General features: G+C 34.8%; 4 protein-coding genes across 6 annotated transcripts; all 4 read right to left on the reverse strand.

Moving 5' to 3' along the window:
- Positions 1–1325: 1325 nt before the first annotated feature.
- LOC120283405 (pyridoxine/pyridoxamine 5'-phosphate oxidase 1, chloroplastic) lies at positions 1326–6449 on the reverse strand. Of its 2 annotated transcripts, none has more exons than XM_039290083.1 (13): positions 6080–6449; positions 5951–5989; positions 5261–5428; positions 5083–5188; positions 4500–4666; positions 4094–4336; positions 3835–3923; positions 3615–3665; positions 3371–3461; positions 2834–2938; positions 2678–2748; positions 2020–2154; positions 1326–1952 (listed from the first exon to the last, which is right to left on the reverse strand). In XM_039290083.1, exons 1-12 carry the CDS (start codon positions 6431–6433, stop codon positions 2034–2036), a joined length of 1605 nt encoding a protein of 534 aa, XP_039146017.1. In that variant the 5' UTR covers positions 6434–6449; the 3' UTR covers positions 1326–1952; positions 2020–2033. The 2 variants fall into 2 exon arrangements, with proteins under 2 accessions (XP_039146017.1, XP_039146016.1); XM_039290082.1 differs by having other exon boundaries at positions 2059–2154; positions 6080–6448.
- Positions 6450–6671: 222 nt separating this feature from the next.
- On the reverse strand, positions 6672–9400 carry LOC120283403 (SNW/SKI-interacting protein A). Its single transcript, XM_039290081.1, has 2 exons — positions 9280–9400; positions 6672–8754 (listed from the first exon to the last, which is right to left on the reverse strand). Exon 2 carries the CDS (start codon positions 8717–8719, stop codon positions 6929–6931), a length of 1791 nt encoding a protein of 596 aa, XP_039146015.1. The 5' UTR covers positions 8720–8754; positions 9280–9400; the 3' UTR covers positions 6672–6928.
- A 2924-nt stretch (positions 9401–12324) lies between these two features.
- On the reverse strand, positions 12325–13287 carry LOC120249966 (heavy metal-associated isoprenylated plant protein 36-like). 2 transcript variants are annotated; one of them, XM_039258685.1, is made up of 2 exons: positions 12975–13287; positions 12325–12829 (listed from the first exon to the last, which is right to left on the reverse strand). In XM_039258685.1, exons 1-2 carry the CDS (start codon positions 13103–13105, stop codon positions 12436–12438), a joined length of 525 nt encoding a protein of 174 aa, XP_039114619.1. In that variant the 5' UTR covers positions 13106–13287; the 3' UTR covers positions 12325–12435. The 2 variants fall into 2 exon arrangements, with proteins under 2 accessions (XP_039114619.1, XP_039114618.1); XM_039258684.1 differs by having other exon boundaries at positions 12325–12838; positions 12975–13278.
- Positions 13288–15135: 1848 nt separating this feature from the next.
- LOC120250562 lies at positions 15136–20999 on the reverse strand. Its single transcript, XM_039259389.1, has 9 exons — positions 20949–20999; positions 20727–20823; positions 19177–19514; positions 18494–18584; positions 17392–17487; positions 17233–17303; positions 17033–17157; positions 15926–16049; positions 15136–15535 (listed from the first exon to the last, which is right to left on the reverse strand). The coding sequence occupies exons 1-8, from the start codon at positions 20997–20999 to the stop codon at positions 15968–15970; spliced, it is 951 nt and encodes a 316-aa protein (XP_039115323.1). The 3' UTR covers positions 15136–15535; positions 15926–15967.
- Positions 21000–21075: the final 76 nt, after the last annotated feature.

Below are 21075 nucleotides of genomic sequence, written 5' to 3' on the forward strand. Positions count from 1 at the left end.
TTAGTCTAGAATCTAGATGACCAGTGTCATAACAGCCAATCATTTTCCTCATTAATGAGGGAAGAAGAGAGATGAGGTTGAGGCATCACTGACCGAAGTAAAACCCTTCTCCATCTTATATAGGACTGGAGTCATTGAAAGCTGAAATATGTTTTTGGGGTGGGGGAGTAGACACATATTTAGGAGGCTTTTGCTGGAGGAGGATTGCCATGAGAGTGGTCAAACCACCTTTCAAAGTCCTTGTGGGGTCTTGTTCAGGCCTGTAGTAGTAGTAGTAGTAGTAGTGTGCTACTTTACCGATCATTCTTATTTAAAAGCAAAGCTTTGATTTTTCTTCACTATGAGAAGATCAGTTATAGAGATTTAGTAAAGATTAATAGAGGTGATTTAGTAAAGATTAATAGAGGTTAATAATTATTCTATTTTCACTGTTACTGAAAAAGAAAATAATTATTAGGATTTCTAGTTTTTAAATTTATATTACTGTGTTTAAATTAAACAGGTGGCTGCAATCAATTTGGAGGCCATGTTCTTTGTTTGCATTTCTTGGTCCAGTTGGAAGGCTAAGTGCAAGTAGTTTTCTTGCAATCATTCGCTATGAAAGCAGGAAATATGAGAGAGAGCATTGAATGAACAGATGTGGCCACTTCTTTCTTTATCATTATCAGGGACAGCAAATTTAGAAATTCTGAAAATCAATGGTCCCTACCTTTATTATTATTGTTATTATTATTATTATTATTATTATTATTATTATTATTATTATTTTGTGTCATCTAAATTTATGCAATTACTAACATACCCTTTTTAAAATAACTTTTCTGCAATACCCTTGAAACATATATATTTGTTTTTATACCCTTAGGTTTTTAGAAATTAATTTGAATTTTTTTTACAAATTTATACACATTAATGTTTTTTTTTTACAAAGTGAACAACTACATTAATTATACTATTCATCCGATCTCTCATATGAGATTTTTGTTCTTTTTTGTTGAATTATATCCATTCAATCTCTCACATAGAATTTCTGTTCTGATTTCTCACATGGAAATTCTGTTCATCAATGTTGTTGCGATGTTGGTCTACACCAACACAGCCACATGACTTTTAGAAGAGAATTATTATTTTTTTTTTAAAAAAAAAACTTATGTAAAGCGGGTGAAAAAAAAGCCAAATCTCATAATTAATTTTTATAAATTTTAATTTGACAAAACTATATATTCGAATTTTCCCTCATTTTACAAAAGTAATATTGCGATTCACCACCACAAACAACGTGGAAGAAGATGAATCACTCCCAAAAATAAATAAATAAATAAAGCTGAAAAAATTAGACCCATTCATTCATTCCAGTCAAATCATCAGACATGATAACAATTGAGAGAAACTCATGAGATTACATTCTCCATCACCAAATGCATAGCATGTGCTTGACTGACCACACACCTAAAAAACATTGGCAAGTTGTACCTGTTTGCAATCAACCCCCTCTTGTTGCTAACTTGATAACACTATTCATTGGAATTTATAACAAATTTAAAACCATCTCCTGTCCAGTTGAAAGAGTCCTATAAAGTATGCAATGAGTCATTTTGGCCCCCACTCAACTTGCCAAACTATTAAAAACAACAGATCCCAGACCTAACCAACATTCAGGCAATAAAATAAAGTAATAGAAAGAAAGCCTGCATTTTGGGACCATGGTGGATGTTGTGCAAATGGAGGTCCATTTGCCACATGGATGAAAGTATACCAGGTTCATAAAATACAAGCTTAATAACCTTTTGTTCTTTACCGCGTTATTATTATTTTTATATAATGTATTTGAGTGACTCATCGATGGAATTGTTTGTCGCAACAGAGTAGACAATGGGGATGCTCGTCATGGGGCCAACCTTTCGATCAGCCAAACTTGCTTTCCGTCGATCTCTTTGAGACAGTACTGTACCCTGTTGGAAAGATTATCATGTGCATTATACAAGTCATCATGTTGAGAGTCTGTACTTTTAAACTCACAAGTAATAGAGAGCTCATAGAGAGGAGAGTTTGGCCAACCGATCATGAAGGCGAGAGGGTTGCCCTTGCCAAAATTCAAAACGATTTGGTGTAAGCCGGTAGCCTCCCCAGTAGTCTGGTTTAGGAATCAAGCTCCTGAACAACCACAAAAAAAGTGAAATTCTCTGTTTGACTCAGTTTTCTGATTGTATTCAAATGATCGCCATTTGTTTTCTTTTTTATGGGAAGCATGAAATTAAGTTTAATCATCCATCCACTCAAATTTGTGCACACATACATGCATAGACATTTAAGTGTTCCTATCTCAAATGTATACGTCCAGATAGAATGCTTCCTTTTAGATAACCTCTACAAGAACTCGTCCACTAAACTTTACGTATCAATCCATAATATGTAAATGACCTCATGAAAACTGAGCTATCCCACAATCCAGCTGCAATAAATAATCTTTGAATGCTGTGAATGCGAGAGAATTAGTTGACCTCGCTTAGGACTCAAAAATATGAGACTACTACAACTGAAAGGATTGATTCTATACTGTCTGATTAGTTAATATAAAAAAAAAATTGTATAAAAGCAAATATCTAAGATTCGATCAGCCTGATTCGTGTTGAAGAATACAGAACATATTTCAGAACTCAGCATTGATCAAACTTACCCATCAGGATATTTTTCTTCTAGTTCCTTGTATGCTTGGTAGAGAACTTCCCTTCCAGCTATAACAGAACTCTGAAGAAAGATATAACGAGTACTCATAATGTGTACATAAAAGATATAAGTTCCCAAGCTTGAAAGCAAGCCAAACCAAGCATACCTGCTTGCTGACAATTGCTCCAAGTTGGCTTCCTCGAGGTCGACTGTGGAAGTACTTTTCAGATTCATCAAGAGGAACCTTCTGCACAGTCCCTTCTATTCTTACCTGAAATTTTGCTTGGCAAACTTACAAGTGATCAGAAGTTCTGATATAAATGGTGAACAATATGTCTATTTCTACAATAATTTTGATTTAGATTTCTAAATAAGTTTGAAGTCAGGTCAGATGTAGTGAGCAATCTCTCTCAGGTACTATTTTCCGGTGATTTCACAAGACTAAGCTGATTGTTTCTTGTCAGAATATATGATTTCCAAGAAAGTTTGAAAAGTATCACTGCACCTCAAAGAACCATTTTTACATATGTCAATAATTTTGCTTCGCCAAGAAGCACGACAATTGGCCCTTGTTGTAAGGAATATCGATAAAATTAAAAGAGGTGTAATATTGTGATAAAGAAGATAAAGCACTCACTTCCAATTATTTAGAAAGGATAATTTAATCAGAATTACAAAGAGAGAAAAAAAAAAAGGATGTTACCTGCCTATGAAGATCGTTCCAGAAGAAAAGAAGTGCTGCATGTGGATTTTCAGACAGATCATGTGCCTTTCGGCTTCCATAATTTGTATACCTAAATAAGAGCATTCATGAAGGTAAAGAAATGAAAGTGGTAGAAAAATTTATAAATTGTCCACTGTAGGCACTTAAAAAATTTGTAGACCTAAAAAAAAATAAATAAATAAAGAAGCACCCAACAGTTATTTGATGAGGAATTTTTACTAACCAAACGAAGCCATCGTTATCTACTCCTTTCAGCAAGACCATGCGTGATGAACTGCACAATAAGAAACACAATATACAAAATGAAATGTAAGATGTTTAGACACCATATCCTTGACTTTCTTGCATGGGCAAATGTACATTCAAGAGTTTGCATAAAATATAGATATTAACCAAGCTTTTCCAAGATTAAAAACTTAAGGAAGAGAATTAACCACACTTACAGCTTTCCTCCCTTCCCAGAAGTTGACAGTGCCATTGCATTTGGCTCAAGCAAACCAGCAGCAACTGCTTCATCAAACCACTTGAGGAACTGCATGCACAATTCAGGCCCAAAAGTTTTTTTACACAATGAAAGAAGCAAATTGTGTACACTGAAAAGATGATTTGCGAAATGAACCATTCAGTTCTGTTTTCACTCACTGACATTTGATGTATAAGGCAACAAAATGCAATCAACTGTCTATGACAAGCTACACATACCTGATCTGTAGGATTAGCCATCACCTGATCCTCAAGTAGTTCAGGAGATATATAATTTTCTCTCAATGCTGATATATCAACAGATGGGGGCTTTCCAATTCTGACACACATGGAGGTGCCAGGGTAAGGAGGAAGCTGAAGACCATACTTCTCTACAATGGATGGCGGCACAAATCTACCTCCTAAGAAGTGGTGAGGCCCAACAAATTTCTTTGCACAGAGCTTTGGAGCAGTCAATGACACCTTAATTCAGTGCAACATTGATCAATAAAATTTGTAAGAAGCAGAATCTAATTTACAGCAAATAATATATATATATATATATGTATATATATTTGTGTGTGTATGTGGTTAATTTTCTCATGCTTTTAAAAGGACACAATCATGTCTCACATCAGGTCCTGACCAGCATTTCAGGTTTAAATCCACTGCCATCTGTATCTCCTTCTTCAACATGCCACCCCGAGGGAATATCAACAGAAACTACAGCAGTTCTTCGTTTGGATGAATTGTCAGCAATAGACAAGGAAACAAGCCGCTGAATAAGATCATCAAATGGTGGCCTTGGTTTACCTATGTGGCAACAAGGATAGTTATCTTCGAAGTAAAAAGAGGGTAGGAAACCACAACAATCATGTATATATATATATATATATACCAACTGATCCATAAACAATAGGCAACAATGTACTTAGATTATGTTCTCAAAAAAACTCTAGAAGCATAACTATAAATTCCATGCTTGCCCTTCTCTTTAGTCCTGGAGATTATTTAATTTTTTTTTCTGGTGCCATGTCATTTATACTAGCAGAGAGATGCTCTTTGCAATCAAAATTTGGCTAGATTAAGATTGCTACAACCTCACTTAACCATTAAAAAGTTTTGGAACTATTCAAGTTTATTTTGTCATCAGTAATCAAAAGAGAAGCAAGTTTATTGACATAAAAAAAATTCTAAAAGGTTGCCTGGAAGGGAAAATCCAAGTTTACCGTGAAATGAAAATCCAAACATCGCGTCCACAACAAGGTCAAAATCATCTGTTAAATTCTGAGGCAGGTCTTCAACTGGCAAGAATGGGATTGACAGTGATTCCAACTACAAAATCATTCAAAAGAATCAAAATCCAGCCCAGGATGGGGATTCATAAAGGAGTACTCCAAAAAGTACCTGAGTAACTAGGCCAGTATAAAGAGCTTTGGGTGTGCGCTTTGGATAACAAACAAACAGTTTATATCCAAAGTGATGCAAATGGCGAGCAGCCACCAAACCATCACCGCCATTATTTCCTGGACCACAGAGTACGAGAATTCGATTGTACTCACTAGATTTATAGACCTGAGAAAAAAATACAAGGTTTTAATTGTGCATGAGCTTCAGCCACATCAAGTGCATAAGATGACAGAATATCAGAAGTCAAAACCCCATGGCAGACACCAATCAACTGTTGCCAAGATGCATAAACATGGTATAATAGGCATTCAAAGAGATAGGAACATTTGAAACTAAATAACATTCTTGTTCTCTGATATTTCTTCAAATTCCGCAAGACTCATTATTGCTTTAAGTGAAGTAAAACAAACTAAATGATAAAATCTTCACAAAACAAGAGAGAAAAAAAAACAGCACCCCAAGCATAAGCATTATTCAAATTCACCCTCAGAGTAAACACATTCTCTTTTGAATGATTTCCTTACAAACACGAGACACTATGTTAATGTGATCAAACAATTGGTAACAAAGTCACATCCAAGATGACACACAGACTAGCCTTAAGAAAAAGCTGATTTTTTTTTTAATGATAATTTCTATATATATATATATATAAAATCAATTTCAGGAGTGAAAAGCACAAAGTACCTCCGCAATCGAAGCCGCCACACTCAATCCAGCCAATTCCTGAGAGAAATCATCATAAAAAATATAAAACCTAAAACACCAAACGATCATCCAAGGATTCATAAAACACATAACAAGAAGCACACAGACCATCAACTGATCAACACTGAACCCTAGAGGTCCCATGAGCAGCTCATCTATCTCCGCCGCATCTCTCTGATTGATATAAGAGATCGATCCCTCTTCCATTGCTCTCTCAGAAGCGAACCCACGAGCCAAACAAACGGGAAAGGAAGCTCCAGAGCGAGCTCTAGGGCATTGGAGGCCAGAAAAACAGGAAGAGAGAGGACCTGAAATCGGGAATGACCGAGGAGGGGTATTGTGGGAAGAAAACCGGGTATTTTGGGAAGCAAGAGGAACAGGGCAAGAGACGAGAATGGGAACAAGAAGTCTGGGGAGAAGAGGATGAAAGCGGGACAACATGGCGCGGAACTTGGTCCGCATGGATGACAATGTTTTTCCCATCACTTGCCTTTCTATTTTACCAAAATACTTTTTAATTTCTATTCAAATATATATACAAAATTATTATACTCCATTCAAGCATTTTATCAATAATAAGCTTTATAATCAATGTTATTAGGAATAAACGAATAAATTAATAAATGCACTTCTTCTTCTTTTTCTCTTGTAGAAGAAAAATGAATGATGAAAGAGTAAATCTTGAGCAAAGAACAAAAAGGAGACCAGAACTGAAATATAATATATATACAGTCTGCAATGTAGATGAATAAACTTCACTCTGCAATGATTGGAAGAGCTGCAAAACACTCAGAAACACATCTTATCACTCATACAGGAGTAATATTCATAGCTAACAGTTTTATATCTAGAATATTTGATCCAAAGAAGCAAACGATCAAAAGGCATAACTAGCATGGTCTCAGAGATAGTAATGTAGAGCTGCGAATTTTCAAACCAACAATTGCTTTTGACTACTCAGCGACCGCCTCTTTCAAAAGCAATGCGACTCCTTCCAGATCCTCCTCCTTCGTAGTCATCTCGCATTGAAGAGCCTGCGCTTGCTTTCATGGTTCCTCCGCCTCCAATCTTATCCAATGCTTTCTTACCTCTCTTGACTTCAGTAAAGAACTGATCCAAACCGAAGGGATCGCTTTCTTTCTCCTCCTTGTCAAACTCAACTGGTCTGTCCCTCTTGCTAGGCCTCTCTGATGCACCAGTGAATGCCTTGTCAGGTTTGAACCGATCAGTCTTGAGGACCTTCTCTAACTGCTCATCAGCACCGCCATACATATCGGAATCAACATCTTTCTTAGGATGATAGAGGGTTGAGAGAGTAGGTTGTGTTGTGAAGAGACCCTTGTCATAGATGTTGTACTGGTCATCAGCAGCAAAACCAGACTCCATCCCCTTCTCTTGGTTGAACAGCCTTTGGTCATACATGACTTCCCCAGCACGGCCAGCTCCGGTGTTGGCCATACCAAGAGCAACTTTCTCACTAACATCACGGTCTCTATCCCTTGTGAGCTTGCTCTTTTTCCCCATCGCTGCATCTTTGGCCTCTAACCTTCGTTCCCTCTCCCTCTCACGTCTTCTCTCCTCACGGATCTTATCACGCTGCAACCTCTCCTCCCTTTCTTCCCTAGTCTCCTTCCTCTGCTCATGCTGCTCTATCCTCATTTCACCATCATCAACCACACTTTTCTCAGAAGGGGTGGGTGCAGGACCAGAAGCAGGAGCAATTCCAGTCCTCTCCAAACGAGCCTTCTGTGCTAAGGCTCGAAGACCCTGTTCCTTCCTATCCTTGTCCTTCAACTGCAATTCTTTATGCACCTTGGACCTCATTGCAACAGCTTCTCTTGCCTTCTGCTCTGCCACATACAAAGCCTCTGAGAGTTTGGCAAAGTTATCATTGATTTGAACATCCTGCAGTCCTCTTCCATCAGCAGCGAGCCGCTTGTCCAGAGGAATGGTGTAACCTTTAGGATTCTTCCAGTTAGATATGCAAGGTGGGATCTTCCAGTCCTGCTGGTCTTTCACAGTGACAGGTCTCGGTGGGGAGTGCATCACAGGCACAGGTGGGGACCCAGATGCCTTGGGGACTCTCTTGTGCTTGAACTTTGGGGGCTCAAGTGGATCAACAGGCATCTCCACCATCCGTATAATCCTCTCCTTAGCACCTGAATTAAATGCTGCTGATTGCTGAGAAGGTTTGTACTTGATAAACTTTGAATCGGATGACTGAGTAGGAACATTCTTCGGCTGTGCAGCACTCAACCTAACATTTACAATCTTCTCCAATGCAGCTTTGGTTCTTGCTGTCGTTTCCTCGATCTCCTTATCCATCTCCTCTGCTTCTTGTTCTTCCTCAGACACAATCTTTGGAACAAGATCCTTGTGCTGTGAATACACAATCTTTGAAGCATTCTCATTCTGTTTCACAATGGCATCAAAAGCAACCTTGCCATGGGAATCCACAGTGAGAGGAAGGATCTTTGAGCCAGGCTTCTCGTCCTTCCGGCCCATGCCAAGAGGGTACTGTGCCACATGGATCTCTGGGAATGCACCACCATCACCAAAGTCCTCAGGTTTCCTCGGGACAAAGCCTGACCGCTTGCCATATGGCGGAACCAGGTTAGGCTTGATCACAGTAGACTGATCAGATTCTGAGGAGCTGAACCTCTCCTTGAACCACGGGTCTTTGGAGTGATCATAGAAAGACGAGGTTGAAGATTTCACAGAAGGAAGGAGGTCCTTGAGGGCCGCCATGATATGAAAAATTTAACTACTCCAACTGAGATTACCTACAAAAATAAAATAAAATAAAATAAGAGAAAGAAAAAGAATAGAAGATCAAATCTTCAATAGAAATTGCACAGGTCCTAAAAAAATGGTTTCTTTATAATTACACCTAAAGTCAACCCTAATTTAACGAGATACACCTAAAATTCGATCACAAATACCTCACATCTATAATCACAGCCATAATTTAACGATTTGCAGCTCGAAAAGCAAACGCCTATAAATATCAGAAAAAAAATAATCTGATTTTAAAGCAAACACACAAAGGAAAACATTAGATTAACTATGGATTTCCCTAAAGCAGCATCGCCATTGAAAGCCCTAAATCTCCAACTTACGAGTCACAAAATTCGAATCGAGGGATAAAATCACATGAAGCACAAGAAATCACCGGTCAAACAAACTCAGAAAATTAAACGAGTTGCTACAAAAACAAGATCCACGCAACAAACAAACTAAGCTCCATAGAAATCTGAATCAAAAGAACAGTAAAAAGCCAGAACGAAATCAAACAAAATTTCACAAACCTGGAGATCAATTTTTCCGAAGAACAGAGATGTTTCCTCGCGAGAGAGATCCAGAATCAAAACTAGGGTTAGGGTTTGAAGACCCCTTCAACGAGAGCCGCCGAGAAGATAAAAACGAAACGATAAATTATTTTATTTGTTAGCATTATATAGTTTTATGTCGGTTCTTTCGGGTTCGAACCCGATACCAAAAGAATCCGCAACCCGAATCCGAAAACAAACTAAAAGACGGCCCAAATAGTTCTAGAGAGATAGGCCCATTTCTACGGGGTTTATTTAAGGGGGCCTTAGTACTGTTTAACTTGGACAAGCCCAATCAGATGTAGAGAAAGGAAATAGAAATTTGCTCTCATAACCCTATAAAAATCTGTAATTGTTAATATATAATTATGTGCATCTTATTTGCTTATATATTTTTATTTGCTGATGTATATCACCATGATTATAACTTAACTTAAAAATATTAAGAAAACATTGATTTATTGTTAATCATTATTATTTTTCCTTCTCTCCTTTCACGTGGATAAAAATAAATAAATAAATATATATAATATACTAAATTTATATTTTAATAAGATGAATAATAAAATAAATTTTTTTTAATGAAATATGGACAAATCAGGAGTATGTCATAAATGTGAAACTTTTATCTCAACACACTTGTGCCTTCATACGACGTGAGCTGAGATTTAGATCTGGTGCCAATAAACTAAAAGATTGTTGACAAAATAGTTTATCTTTTAATGACAAAAAAATAATAATTATAATGATTTCTAGCATTCATAAACTATAAAAATCATATAGGATAAAAAAAATTGTCACTAGGATGATATAACTATTGAAATAATAATGTAACACATTATGATGTCAATAATAAACTTTAAATCATACAACTTAATAAGCATGATAATTTATAATTTATGGCCACAATTTAATTAATATAAAAAAATAAAAAATAAAAATAAAAGTCTTAACAAGGAGTGAAAAAAAAAAGTCATAAGTCTCTCCCATGCAGCAGCAACAACACCAAATGAAGGCAGACAAGAAGTGATGAGCTCTTTTGGCTTTGTGTTTCCTCACTAAGCAAGCAATCACCATCACTTAAGAAACCCCTTCAATCTACACCAAACAAGTCACTCTCATGCTCTTCATACTTTGTGATGCCATCCCAACTTTCTCAACTTGATTCATGGGTATTGGAAAACAATCAATGAAAAAGATATACTTATACTTTCTTTTGTGTGCTCACAATTCCAAGTCATTGAGTTTATTATTACTCATTTAGGTGTTCATGTATATCTTCTTCTTTCTTATATATATATATATATATATAATCACTGCCACACACATTAGAGTCAGTATTTCATTAATTTTCATCTTTTTTAAGATTGAGAATTTGTGATTTGTCCACATATTTATCTGATATATATATATATAATAGTTTTTTGTTTAATTACTGTTTAATTACTTTATTTCCTCTGTCAATCAATTTTTTCTACCCGGATAGAGCATGTTTTCTAAAGCTAATTGTAATTAAGGTTAACAATGCTTTAATTTGGAGTTATAACCAAATAGTGTGAAATTGTTATGATATTTTAGATAATGTAAAGAGTTTGGTTTTTTTTTTCTTAATTAAACTTATAATTGTAAAATTTTGTGTGTTTATTTATTATTAGTAGATCAAACTATTAATTTGATTCGACATTTATCTAAAAAAAAGTTTGAGTCATTAAAAAAAAAATCGAATCAAATCAAAAATTGAAAGAGAACTTCATCATGCAATAAATAGGGATACAAAGATGTGGCATCTTTTAATTGATCAAGAATATTTAGCCGTATATGAAGTTTGGATACTACCACCCAAATGCCCATTTTTGAATATGACTACCTGTATAATTTGCTCCCCACTATATTGGCATAGATTCTATTAATCAACTATCTAGAAAACACTTGCTTTTCATACACAAAATTAAATAATATATATATATATAATTAAGAACTAAATTCAAAATATACAAAAATAAATAAATAATATATATAAGGCTCGTCTAAAAAATAAATTATCAAGAGATAAATAAGTACAATAGTGCATTAATTATAGTGAGCTTCTAAAAATTTCTTAACTTGGCTATATGTCATATGGGTGATTAAAGTCTTGTCATTTGCAAATAAAAAAAAATTTAGTAATTAAACTGAACAAATAAATTTTTTATGACATACAAAGAGAGAAATAACATAATTCTCCCACACAGGATCTGATGAACAATAACTACATTGTCGATCTAAAGATTTGATCCTGACTTAAAATATATTTATTTACTGTTCAAATAACAATGAATTGTCAATAAAATTTTTATAATTATATAAGATTATGATGTTTTGGAAGGGTTATCTATTATACTTTAAAAAAATAATAAATAAATAAATAAATAATAGATTAGCAACTAAACACCACAAGTAATGAGATGAAATATCTTTTTTAGGGAGTCCTCACATCACATCACACTCTCTCCATTCTACAAAATGGTGGGACCCAAACACATGAGATGAGAGTTAAAAAAGTTAAAATAAATAAAATAGTGGGTCCCAATAACGAGGACAAACACACCGTCAGAACCCCAAATGGTGAGGAGGGTCCCTCATGTGATATGATTCTCTAACAAGTCCTTAAAAAAATTATTTTTCTTTTTTTTTAATTGTTTAATCTATAAATATGTATGAAATAAATGTTAAATGTATGTAATTTTTGTCCTTTGATTTGAACACTCTTCATGATTCATCACCCACCATTGCATCTAATTCAATCCAACCATGTGTTATGTGGGTCTCCAATGTTCCTCTTTTCTCTAATCACCATCATCATCCCCATCACAATCACTCCCCCAAAATCAAATATATTAAATATAAAAACGCAAGGTTAAAAACGCTACTATATTAATTTCTAAAACAAAATCATGTTCATAGTTGACACTTGACATTATATATATATTTTTTCATCCCTATGCATCTAAAATTCATATATATTTTGAGATGAAATTATATATATATATATATATATATATATCTTTTGTTTTTTATTTTTATTATTTTTAACGTACATATATAGTGCATGAAGTAGTACATGAATGTAAAGAAAAGGGAAACAGTGAAAGTTAACTAACTAGAGACTTCTTCCAAGAGCTTATACCTTCTAACCTTAGCTCTTAAATTAACATGCCTGCTTGGTTTTCCGGTGGTCGGAGACAAGTCATCCGGCGACTTCTCCGGCAACCTCTGCTTCTTAACAGGCTTATTCAGATGTGAAGGAAAAGCCCCACGCTGAAGCTTCACTACTGTTGCTGCTGCTGTTGCTGTTGCTGTTGCTGGTGCTGGTGCTAAGCCTCCTCCTCCTCCTCCATTATTACCACTACCACCACCACCATTGCTGCTGTTGCTGCTCAATACTGGAGAGTTTTGATCACTGTTTGTGTTCATATTATTAGACTTTGATGCTTCTTCTCTTATACACCAATTGCATGTCTTATATGTCTCAGTTTTTGGGTATAGATCACTGCAATACCTGACAAGTAATTTTCAATTAATTTATCATCATCATCATCATCATCATCATCATCATATATATATATATATATACATATATAAGATTAATTAATAAAGTTATATAAATAGAGAAGAGAAGAGAATGAGAAGATTACTTGTGTTGAGACCTGATAAGGCAAGTCTTGCATCTAAATAACTCTTGTGGCATCCCTTGGTCACCACACATGCAGCAAACTACTGACGCCGGTGATGATGGACGTGCTTTCTCTCCTTTGCTTCCCCCCATTAATTTGTATTATATATCTATATATATATATATATATATATACCTAATACCTCTTTATCAAGTTAAGCAAACCAATATCAAATCTATCTATTTTGATTTGATGATAAAGAGAAAGAAAGAGAGAATATAATGGGAGAAAGAAAGGAAGAATGGAAGACGAGTTGAAGCGAAGGGAAGGGAAGGAGGAGACGGAGGAATTGAAGTCTTTATCAATGGCAAACTTGTGAAAGTTGGTACAACATGAGGGTATAATGGGAAAAGTAACAAGAAAGTGATGGGCTTTTCAGGAAGGTGTCTATCACTTTCTCAAGCATCCCTAACGTACAAGCAATGACTCTGGGCTAATGCTCATATTGAAACTGGTTATTTATTAGGATGGCTTTAAAGGAGGGTGTTTCCGGGATTTCACTGCCATTAGGATTTGAGGGGTTCAACTGCTAACCTAAAGTAAGTAGACATAATAATAATGATATAAATAAATATAAAATAATAATAACAAGAAATCGAAAACAAGTTTGATTCGCATCCCAGCTGCCAAATTTTTTTGTGATTATATTCCATTTTATAGAAAATTTGTAGAAAGGTCTGATTGATTGATGTGATTTTGATAAAAAAAAAATTATAAATTAATTCAATAAATGAGATGGTTGTGGAGAATATATAATAATAAAACTTTACATACAACGTTATGTATATTTATTTATATAAAATATAAGGGCGGCATAAGAATAAAGACCGGCGACTAAACGCTACAACAGTACATGGATTGATATTATAACATTTGAGATTGCATGTATTATTCTTAATGTTATTATTATTTATTAATATATAAAATATATATATTTGTTTTTCCTTGGTTTTTAATTAAAACATCTTTTGCATACATGACAATGATAGTTAAATTATATATTTCCTTGGGTTCCATTTGCCCACTAACAAAGTGTTTTTAATATAAAATTAAGCATTACTTTCCTTACTCTTTTTTATTTTTTTTTTTGTCTATTTTCCAATATTTTTTTTAACGTCACAAATCAGTACATCGATTTTATTTTCTAATGCATTTTCCACGCTATTTTTTGTAGTGACTTGCACCCTTATCTAAACTTTTTTTCAATTCAACAAAGTCATTTAATTAAATAAACACACTAACAAACAAACAAACAAAAAAAAGAATAAAAATAAGGTATACATAAAAGAAAGCCATATCTTTCCGTCAATCCAATGAGAACCAAAAAATAAATTTTTTTTTCTTTTTTTTTAAAGTAGGGTCACAAATCACAAACAAATGTTGCTTTTTAAAAAGTAGGGTCACAAATCACAAGCAAATGTTGGGCCATAACAAATCTGAAAACAGAACAAATGTGTGTATCACGCTTGCATATATTTTATAATAAGTGGTTTTCATGAACACACAATGCAGATTCATCAATTAGTGCCACATTTATCATATGCAAACTCTTGCTATTGCAAAAATCATGATCATTATTAACACCATCTTCAATTTAAATGTGCTTATAAACTTTATCTAGATAAATATCATGCCAAAAAGATATTGTAGAGCAACAATGAAATTAAGAGCAAATGTCTATTTGCAAGTCAAAGGGAAAGAATGTGATTTGACATACCAGGAGTTTGTTTGAAGAGTCCTGGATAATTTATTGACTCAATTGCAACACCATTAGAACATGCACCTGAAATTAGGCTTCTCAAAAGTCAGTAATCATCTAAAAAAATAAACCTTCCAGGTGTACAACAAAGCATAGAAAGTATAGAAAGTATTAACTTAAAAAGAACACATACTTTCTTCCATTGTGCATCAATCAACGCAGCAAAATAGGCAGAGATTAGACCAAATGAGAACTGGAGAGGGAGAGAGAGAGAGAGAGAGAGAGAAGCAGATAAGTACTCTGTATTGGCATGAATTCACATAGCAATTGGCTGAAAAGAACCTGCAATCAGATCAGTAAAAACTAGGACAAAGGGATAGCTTGATACATACAAAGCCGGATGGCTTTGCCTTTTGCTCACTATTTTGAGACAATATCTTGTTCCACATATATTTGTTACCATTAAATGTATCATATATGTAAATTTACAATCGTCTGTACAGGTGATTTGTCTGAAACACTCAAAATGGTGAGCTGCAAGCTTGAGAATACTCCTAATAAGTAACAAAAACCCGGCTGCAGCCTCAGGCACCAAAATCGACATCCCTGCTTGCATATTTGATATCAGCATTGGTATAACACAATCACCTCTCAAATTGCTACATATTATCACTAAAATCCGCTGCAAATCATGCCATCAACACTTATCAATGCAACTTGTAACATAAGCAGGAAGCCCATTTGACAGCCATATGAACCTTTTACTTGATAATCAAGGGCAAACAATGAAGGCCATGCATCAAAATTGAGGTTCAACATTGCTCTGGGAAGGTGAGATTCAAAATAAATAAATAAATAAATAACAAAATAAAATAAATTAAGGAAGAAGAAGAAGAAGGCAATAAGCATTGCAAAATAAAACCATAGCATAGACTTATTTGGGAATAACTTAAGTGCATAGAAGTCACAAAACTATAGAAAATGTAGGACATTCAATTACCCAGACACTAAAAATAATAAATCAGGATAATGATAAGGCTACAGTCATCCTGAACAGATAATATGATTAAATTCAAGCTCAAACATCAAGGCACTAATCAGAGAATGTGGCTGCTCTATATAAGGCACACTATATATTTAACATTGTAAACAGATTATGAGTTCAGATGCAGATCGTTTGACAATCATTAGTGCAGGAAAACATAAATCATACCCAATGAGAATGGCCATTCCTGTTCTTCAATCATAGGACATATCAGCTCTGAGCACACTCAAACGGATGAAAAGTTCCTTCTGCAAACTCATGCACTGGAAATTGCTCAAAAAATTGCAGAGGCCTGCATGAGTGTTCGACAAAAGGAGGTGGTGAAAACCACAAGCAAAAAGTTAGAGCTCCTGGTGGAATGTTAAAATTAAAACAAAACATGGGAGAAAATTGGAACAGAAGATTATTATGTAAATCAAAACTCGTTTTCCATTAGAATCTACCAGGGATGGAAGATGAATTTTTACAGCTGACAGTATATGTTGTGTAATAACTTATCTTAGATGATGATACTAATTTGAATGCAGTTGTCATTGCACAGGTACGATCACTCACATTCGATTAGATATTCCACCTTAAACGGCTAAAGCTAACCAAAAATCACAAAATGCAACCACCACCAAACCCTTCATTACCGAAAGGCCTGCTATTTTCTCCGAGTAATTTTCTCATGCAACCAAATTCTACACCAAAGCAAACAGATTCACAAGAAAGGCAAACAATGGTTATGGTTGACATTTGACAGTCTTTATACAAAATTTGCAGTTAGAGGTGGTATGATTATGGTTAACAGTCGAAATGGCAACTTTACATAAATTCCAATAGAAGCTTTGACAACTCTAAGTTCCCATAAAAGGTATTAAGAAAATGTTCAACCCATTGCATGCGAACAGAAAAAGGAGCATATAAAGATATACTGCATGTCACTCATGCCACAACCTTGCTCACTCCAAAACATGCTCTCTGAACAATCATTAGTGAAAAATAATTTGACCACAATTATCACACTCAGAAGCAGCATTTATTTACAAACCATTAACATGTTGTCTGTGTGCCAATAAATTATGAACCACAAGCTGGATGCCAATAAATATAATAACCTTTTAACAAGTTGGATGATAGAAATTTAACAAATTTGAACAACAGCAGATATATTGCTATCCCCAATAACCTTATACCCTATGAGAATAATATACAAACATACATACGTGTATATATATATACATGCAAGCATAGATAGTAATTATCATAAATGAGAAAGTGTGCAAATCATACAAAATTGTTTCACGGCTGCGGCGTAGTTTCCTTTGATTGATTTCTATAGCACTTAACACATCTGCGGTCACCGGTCCGGCTACTCCAGCAACCATAGTAGAAACTTGACCATGTGGTGTCCACATCTGCAAAGCATTATTAGAAATCATATACCCAGCCTTGATATCGCGAACATTATTAACCTCTCTAGCCATGATTACCTTAATGGTATTGTCAATTCCACTGGTGGCAACAGCACAATCAAATGGATGGCACTGTACACAATTTACAACTAGGAAGGAAAAAACAATTAAGTCAATAGACAAAAGAAAGCATACCACCAATACTATAGTGTGCTAAAATTAAGAAAGCTGTTCTACCAGCTCGATCTCCTTCAAGCATTTTCATCAGTCTTCCAGTTCTCTTCTCCCAGATAAACCATCGACCATCATCACTTCCACTGGCAACATACTCACCTACAGAAAGCAGTGTAAATCTGAGCATATGAAATGAGGATACAGAGGAAACACATCCTCAAAGCATCATTGTTGATGGCAAAGTCACAATTTTAAAACAGAATTAAAATTACACCTAGGGAACATGCAAAAATTCCCATTCAACTTTAAAAAGGAAGCGAACTTGCAAATGTGAAAGTAAAAAATCACAATAGTACTATATTATTTGAGGCGATCTTGACTCAACAACTAGGTTCAAATGATAAGTACCATGTGTGCCCATATAAGATGGCACAAGATGATTTTCAAAACCTTGATCTCAATCCTAGATACCAAGAAATAAAGAAACAATTTCTTTAAAGTACAAATTCAATCTCAAAGGGTTAAAAGCGAAGATAGATTTAGAGCCACGAGAAAGGCTGCCTTTATTAACAACCAACAACCTCAAGCAATAGATCATGCAAGGAATTCTAGTGATGCAGAAGAGTAACTGTTGTGGTTTCTTCTCAGCTTCCACTTCATTTCTATCAGTTAAGAGTAAATTACATGCATTAAAGTTTATAAGGAGTAACTACAGAGCATATTTTACAAAAGATATTTTGAATCTTGTGAAGGAAAACAGGTGAGTATTAGATGATTATCTGATAATTCCTGTCAAAGCTAATCAACATAATAGTGAGAACTGAGTGCCATGAAATAGGTGCAACATGACATTTGCGTGCCAAAAATCAGTATCTGAAGCACAATAAAAGAACAACGAAAACAACTTAAAAATAATATACTCTTCTTTTTGTAAGTTTGTTCCCATCAGGTGTACTCTTCTGACTTATTTGTATGATTATAAACAACAAAATGGTTGCAAATCCAACTCTAACATGCATCTCCATTCAACAATGACCGGAGGAATCCAACCATGGATAACAGCTAGTTTTCATGGATAGTGTTCAAAACAACAAAAAGAACTTCTGACTCAACAAATTTATGTTTGGGCATCAAATTCAGAATATTAGATCCATATCAATCACACCTAGTTGACCAAGAAAGCTTGCTTGTTTAATGTCCGTCCCCATATTGCAGTGGCCAATATATCTTTGCTTCATATCGATTGCAACTTCTGACTGCAAATTACAAAGAATACTTGAGTAAAACAAGAAAGTCTTATCATGCAACCAAATACCTAGACAAAGTAAGCAAAAAAGATAACAAAAAATTGCGAAAAGGTGAAAGCAGCTGTGCATACAGTCTCGATAGTGCAACATACTTTTTCCCATGAAACCTAGTTCCTGATAATTCTATAGCTACACAACTGAATACAAGTACAAGACTACAGTGTGATAAAAAAGAATATAATATTTCAATATTTAAATAATTAACAAAATTAGCTAACAGATGGGCACATGCATATTTCCAATCATTAGTTAAGAAACACCTATGGTACTTTGACTGATAGATACTTAATTAACAACATAACTGTAAAGGAGTTCAATTAAAGATCACAAACTAAGAACCAGGCATTTCCACTAAAGAACAGATTTTTTCCATGCTATTGATGTTGGAGGTAGTTATGTAGATGAAATACCACTTTATCACCCAAACACCAATTGGCTACCTAAGCAGGAATAAATGTTTTCCTGTTGTTGGTTGCTTTCCAAACTTTCAAGATATATCACCACGATAAATTCAAGTTTTCATTTAAAGCTGAAAAAGAACCTGATAATCATATTCATTTTGAGAGGACGATGAAGGACCATTTGTGCTGCAGGTTTCTCTGGTCCAATTATCTGCTCGATGAAATCTCAAATTCAAACTTCCATGAAGCATATTTGACTCATTTTCATGGTCCTCATCACCCAGTATAGAAGTTTCAAAGTCTAATTCCATTTCATCGTCAAAATCTGAATCCTCTCTTTCATATCGTAGCGCTTCTTGAGATGCATCAGAGATCAACTCTGACCGCAAAAGTACTTCACTCAATGACCTCATCCTTCCATTTCTAAATTCTGTCATATCTGTTCCCTCATTGTCTTTTCTATCTTTTTCCAATTCAGCTGCATGAATGAAAGATATCTTACATGATCCTGAGTATGAGAGCGAATACCAAACTGATAAAATAGAATAAACATGTATGTAATCATGAAATTAAAAGCCAAGCAAGCAATGATTTGGAGTAAGCGATTTACCATAAATTCTTGGCCAAATATTAATAACTTCAAACATTTACTTTGCCTCAGGTTAGAACAAGGTAATACTTGATTATGACTCAGCTGGTCCTAGTTGAGAAATCCATGTTAAAATACAATCAAGAAAGTTATTAGCAGTCAATATGTGGACTACCCCAAACTATCATACCTAAAAAGAAATAATTACTTCGTCATGTGAAGAGAAATCACACATTACGATAACTTATTAATAGAAATCAAACAAGAAATTTGATAGCAACTCCAAGTTCACTAGTTTTACTTAGCTGATCTAAGTTGGCAGGCAAAAAATTCTAGAAAAAGAATAAGCTGAAGATAACAAATAAGCTAAAAGAACTTGTTTGCAAGCTATCTGAATATTATTTACATGCAACCTGGAGATCAATGGCTCCGGCAAAAAATGTCAAACTCTGAAGGACATGATCAGGTGCCGAAACAACAAACACTATTAAATTACTAATTACTACACATTAAAGCATGCATTCTATAATTTAAACAGACCAAACATCATGCACACCTCATGTTAAAACCCCTGGACTCCTGGAAACTGGAGCCATAAAACACATTAGTGACTGATCATAGTTATATAGCCACTGGCTTTGGATATCAACTCTTCAACAAAGTAGGTTGTGTAGTCCGAAACAAATAATGTGGTGAAATGCAGCAACTGGCAACCTCTAAGAGACTAAGATTATGCACAAACTTAGTTGTGTGTGCAGTATAATATACCCGCTCCTTTGTGTTGAAGAACATTTGCATGCTTGCACAATTTAACCTACAACCATCAGTAATTACTTAAATCTACTTTCAGATTCAAATCAGTGAAAATATAATATTAATTTCCACTAGCATAATTGTGGATTGCAACATATAAATTAATATTAGTTAATATTTGTGATTGTGATTCAAAACAAAAGATCTTAAATGCTCTGTGAACAGCCCACAGCTTCAGGACGAATGAATCTGCATGACATTTGGCCCTCCTAAAGTCAAAAGTTACTTTATGTTTGCCTAACATAAAACAGACCAAATGCATTTCTTGAGTACCCGCAGCAAGATTACCTCTTATTTTCTGTATTCTCTCCCTCGCCTCTGAGTTGGATGGATCTATGTGATTTGCAGCCATTGCATAGTCTAAAGCTTCTTTATGTTTGCCTAGCTGCAATATTCCAAATAAATCAAAATCATGAACAAAAACTGGTGACAAACAAAAGAAAAATCTTCTAATGGGGTGCACAGCTTCATCAAATAGCTCAAAAGTCAAATTGTCAATGTGCAAGATACCTGTACAAGTGCTTCTGACATGTAAAGGGAGATCTCAAAAAGAGGACGCATTGCTACAAGTGGGCTACAGCAATCCCTCCTTGGCCATGTAAAGTCATCGCCTTTTCCACTACCTCTGAAATTAATA

The sequence above is a fragment of the Dioscorea cayenensis genome, chromosome 19, assembly GCF_009730915.1.
Source record: "Dioscorea cayenensis subsp. rotundata cultivar TDr96_F1 chromosome 19, TDr96_F1_v2_PseudoChromosome.rev07_lg8_w22 25.fasta, whole genome shotgun sequence".
NCBI classification, from domain to species: domain Eukaryota; kingdom Viridiplantae; phylum Streptophyta; class Magnoliopsida; order Dioscoreales; family Dioscoreaceae; genus Dioscorea; species Dioscorea cayenensis.

Excerpts from the sequence above, each read along its gene's own strand:
- LOC120283405 (XM_039290082.1), bottom strand. The coding sequence starts at position 6,433 with ATGCGGACCAAGTTCCGCGCCATGTTGTCCCGCTTTCATCCTCTTCTC. Across the intron at positions 5,990-6,079 it reads TCAGTGTTGATCAGTTGATG|GAATTGGCTGGATTGAGTGT; the intron begins GTCTGTGTGCTT and ends GATTTCTCTCAG. Across the intron at positions 3,666-3,834 it reads TCTGGGAAGGGAGGAAAGCT|TTCATCACGCATGGTCTTGC; the intron begins GTAAGTGTGGTT and ends CTTATTGTGCAG.
- LOC120283403 (XM_039290081.1), bottom strand. The coding sequence starts at position 8,719 with ATGGCGGCCCTCAAGGACCTCCTTCCTTCTGTGAAATCTTCAACCTCG.
- LOC120249966 (XM_039258684.1), bottom strand. The coding sequence starts at position 13,105 with ATGGGGGGAAGCAAAGGAGAGAAAGCACGTCCATCATCACCGGCGTCA. Across the intron at positions 12,839-12,974 it reads CTTATCAGGTCTCAACACAA|GTATTGCAGTGATCTATACC; the intron begins GTAATCTTCTCA and ends ATTACTTGTCAG.
- LOC120250562 (XM_039259389.1), bottom strand. The coding sequence starts at position 20,999 with ATGCGTCCTCTTTTTGAGATCTCCCTTTACATGTCAGAAGCACTTGTA. Across the intron at positions 19,515-20,726 it reads GAGAATACAGAAAATAAGAG|CTGAATTGGAAAAAGATAGA; the intron begins GTAATCTTGCTG and ends TCATTCATGCAG. Across the intron at positions 18,585-19,176 it reads AAAATGAATATGATTATCAG|TCAGAAGTTGCAATCGATAT; the intron begins GTTCTTTTTCAG and ends TGTAATTTGCAG.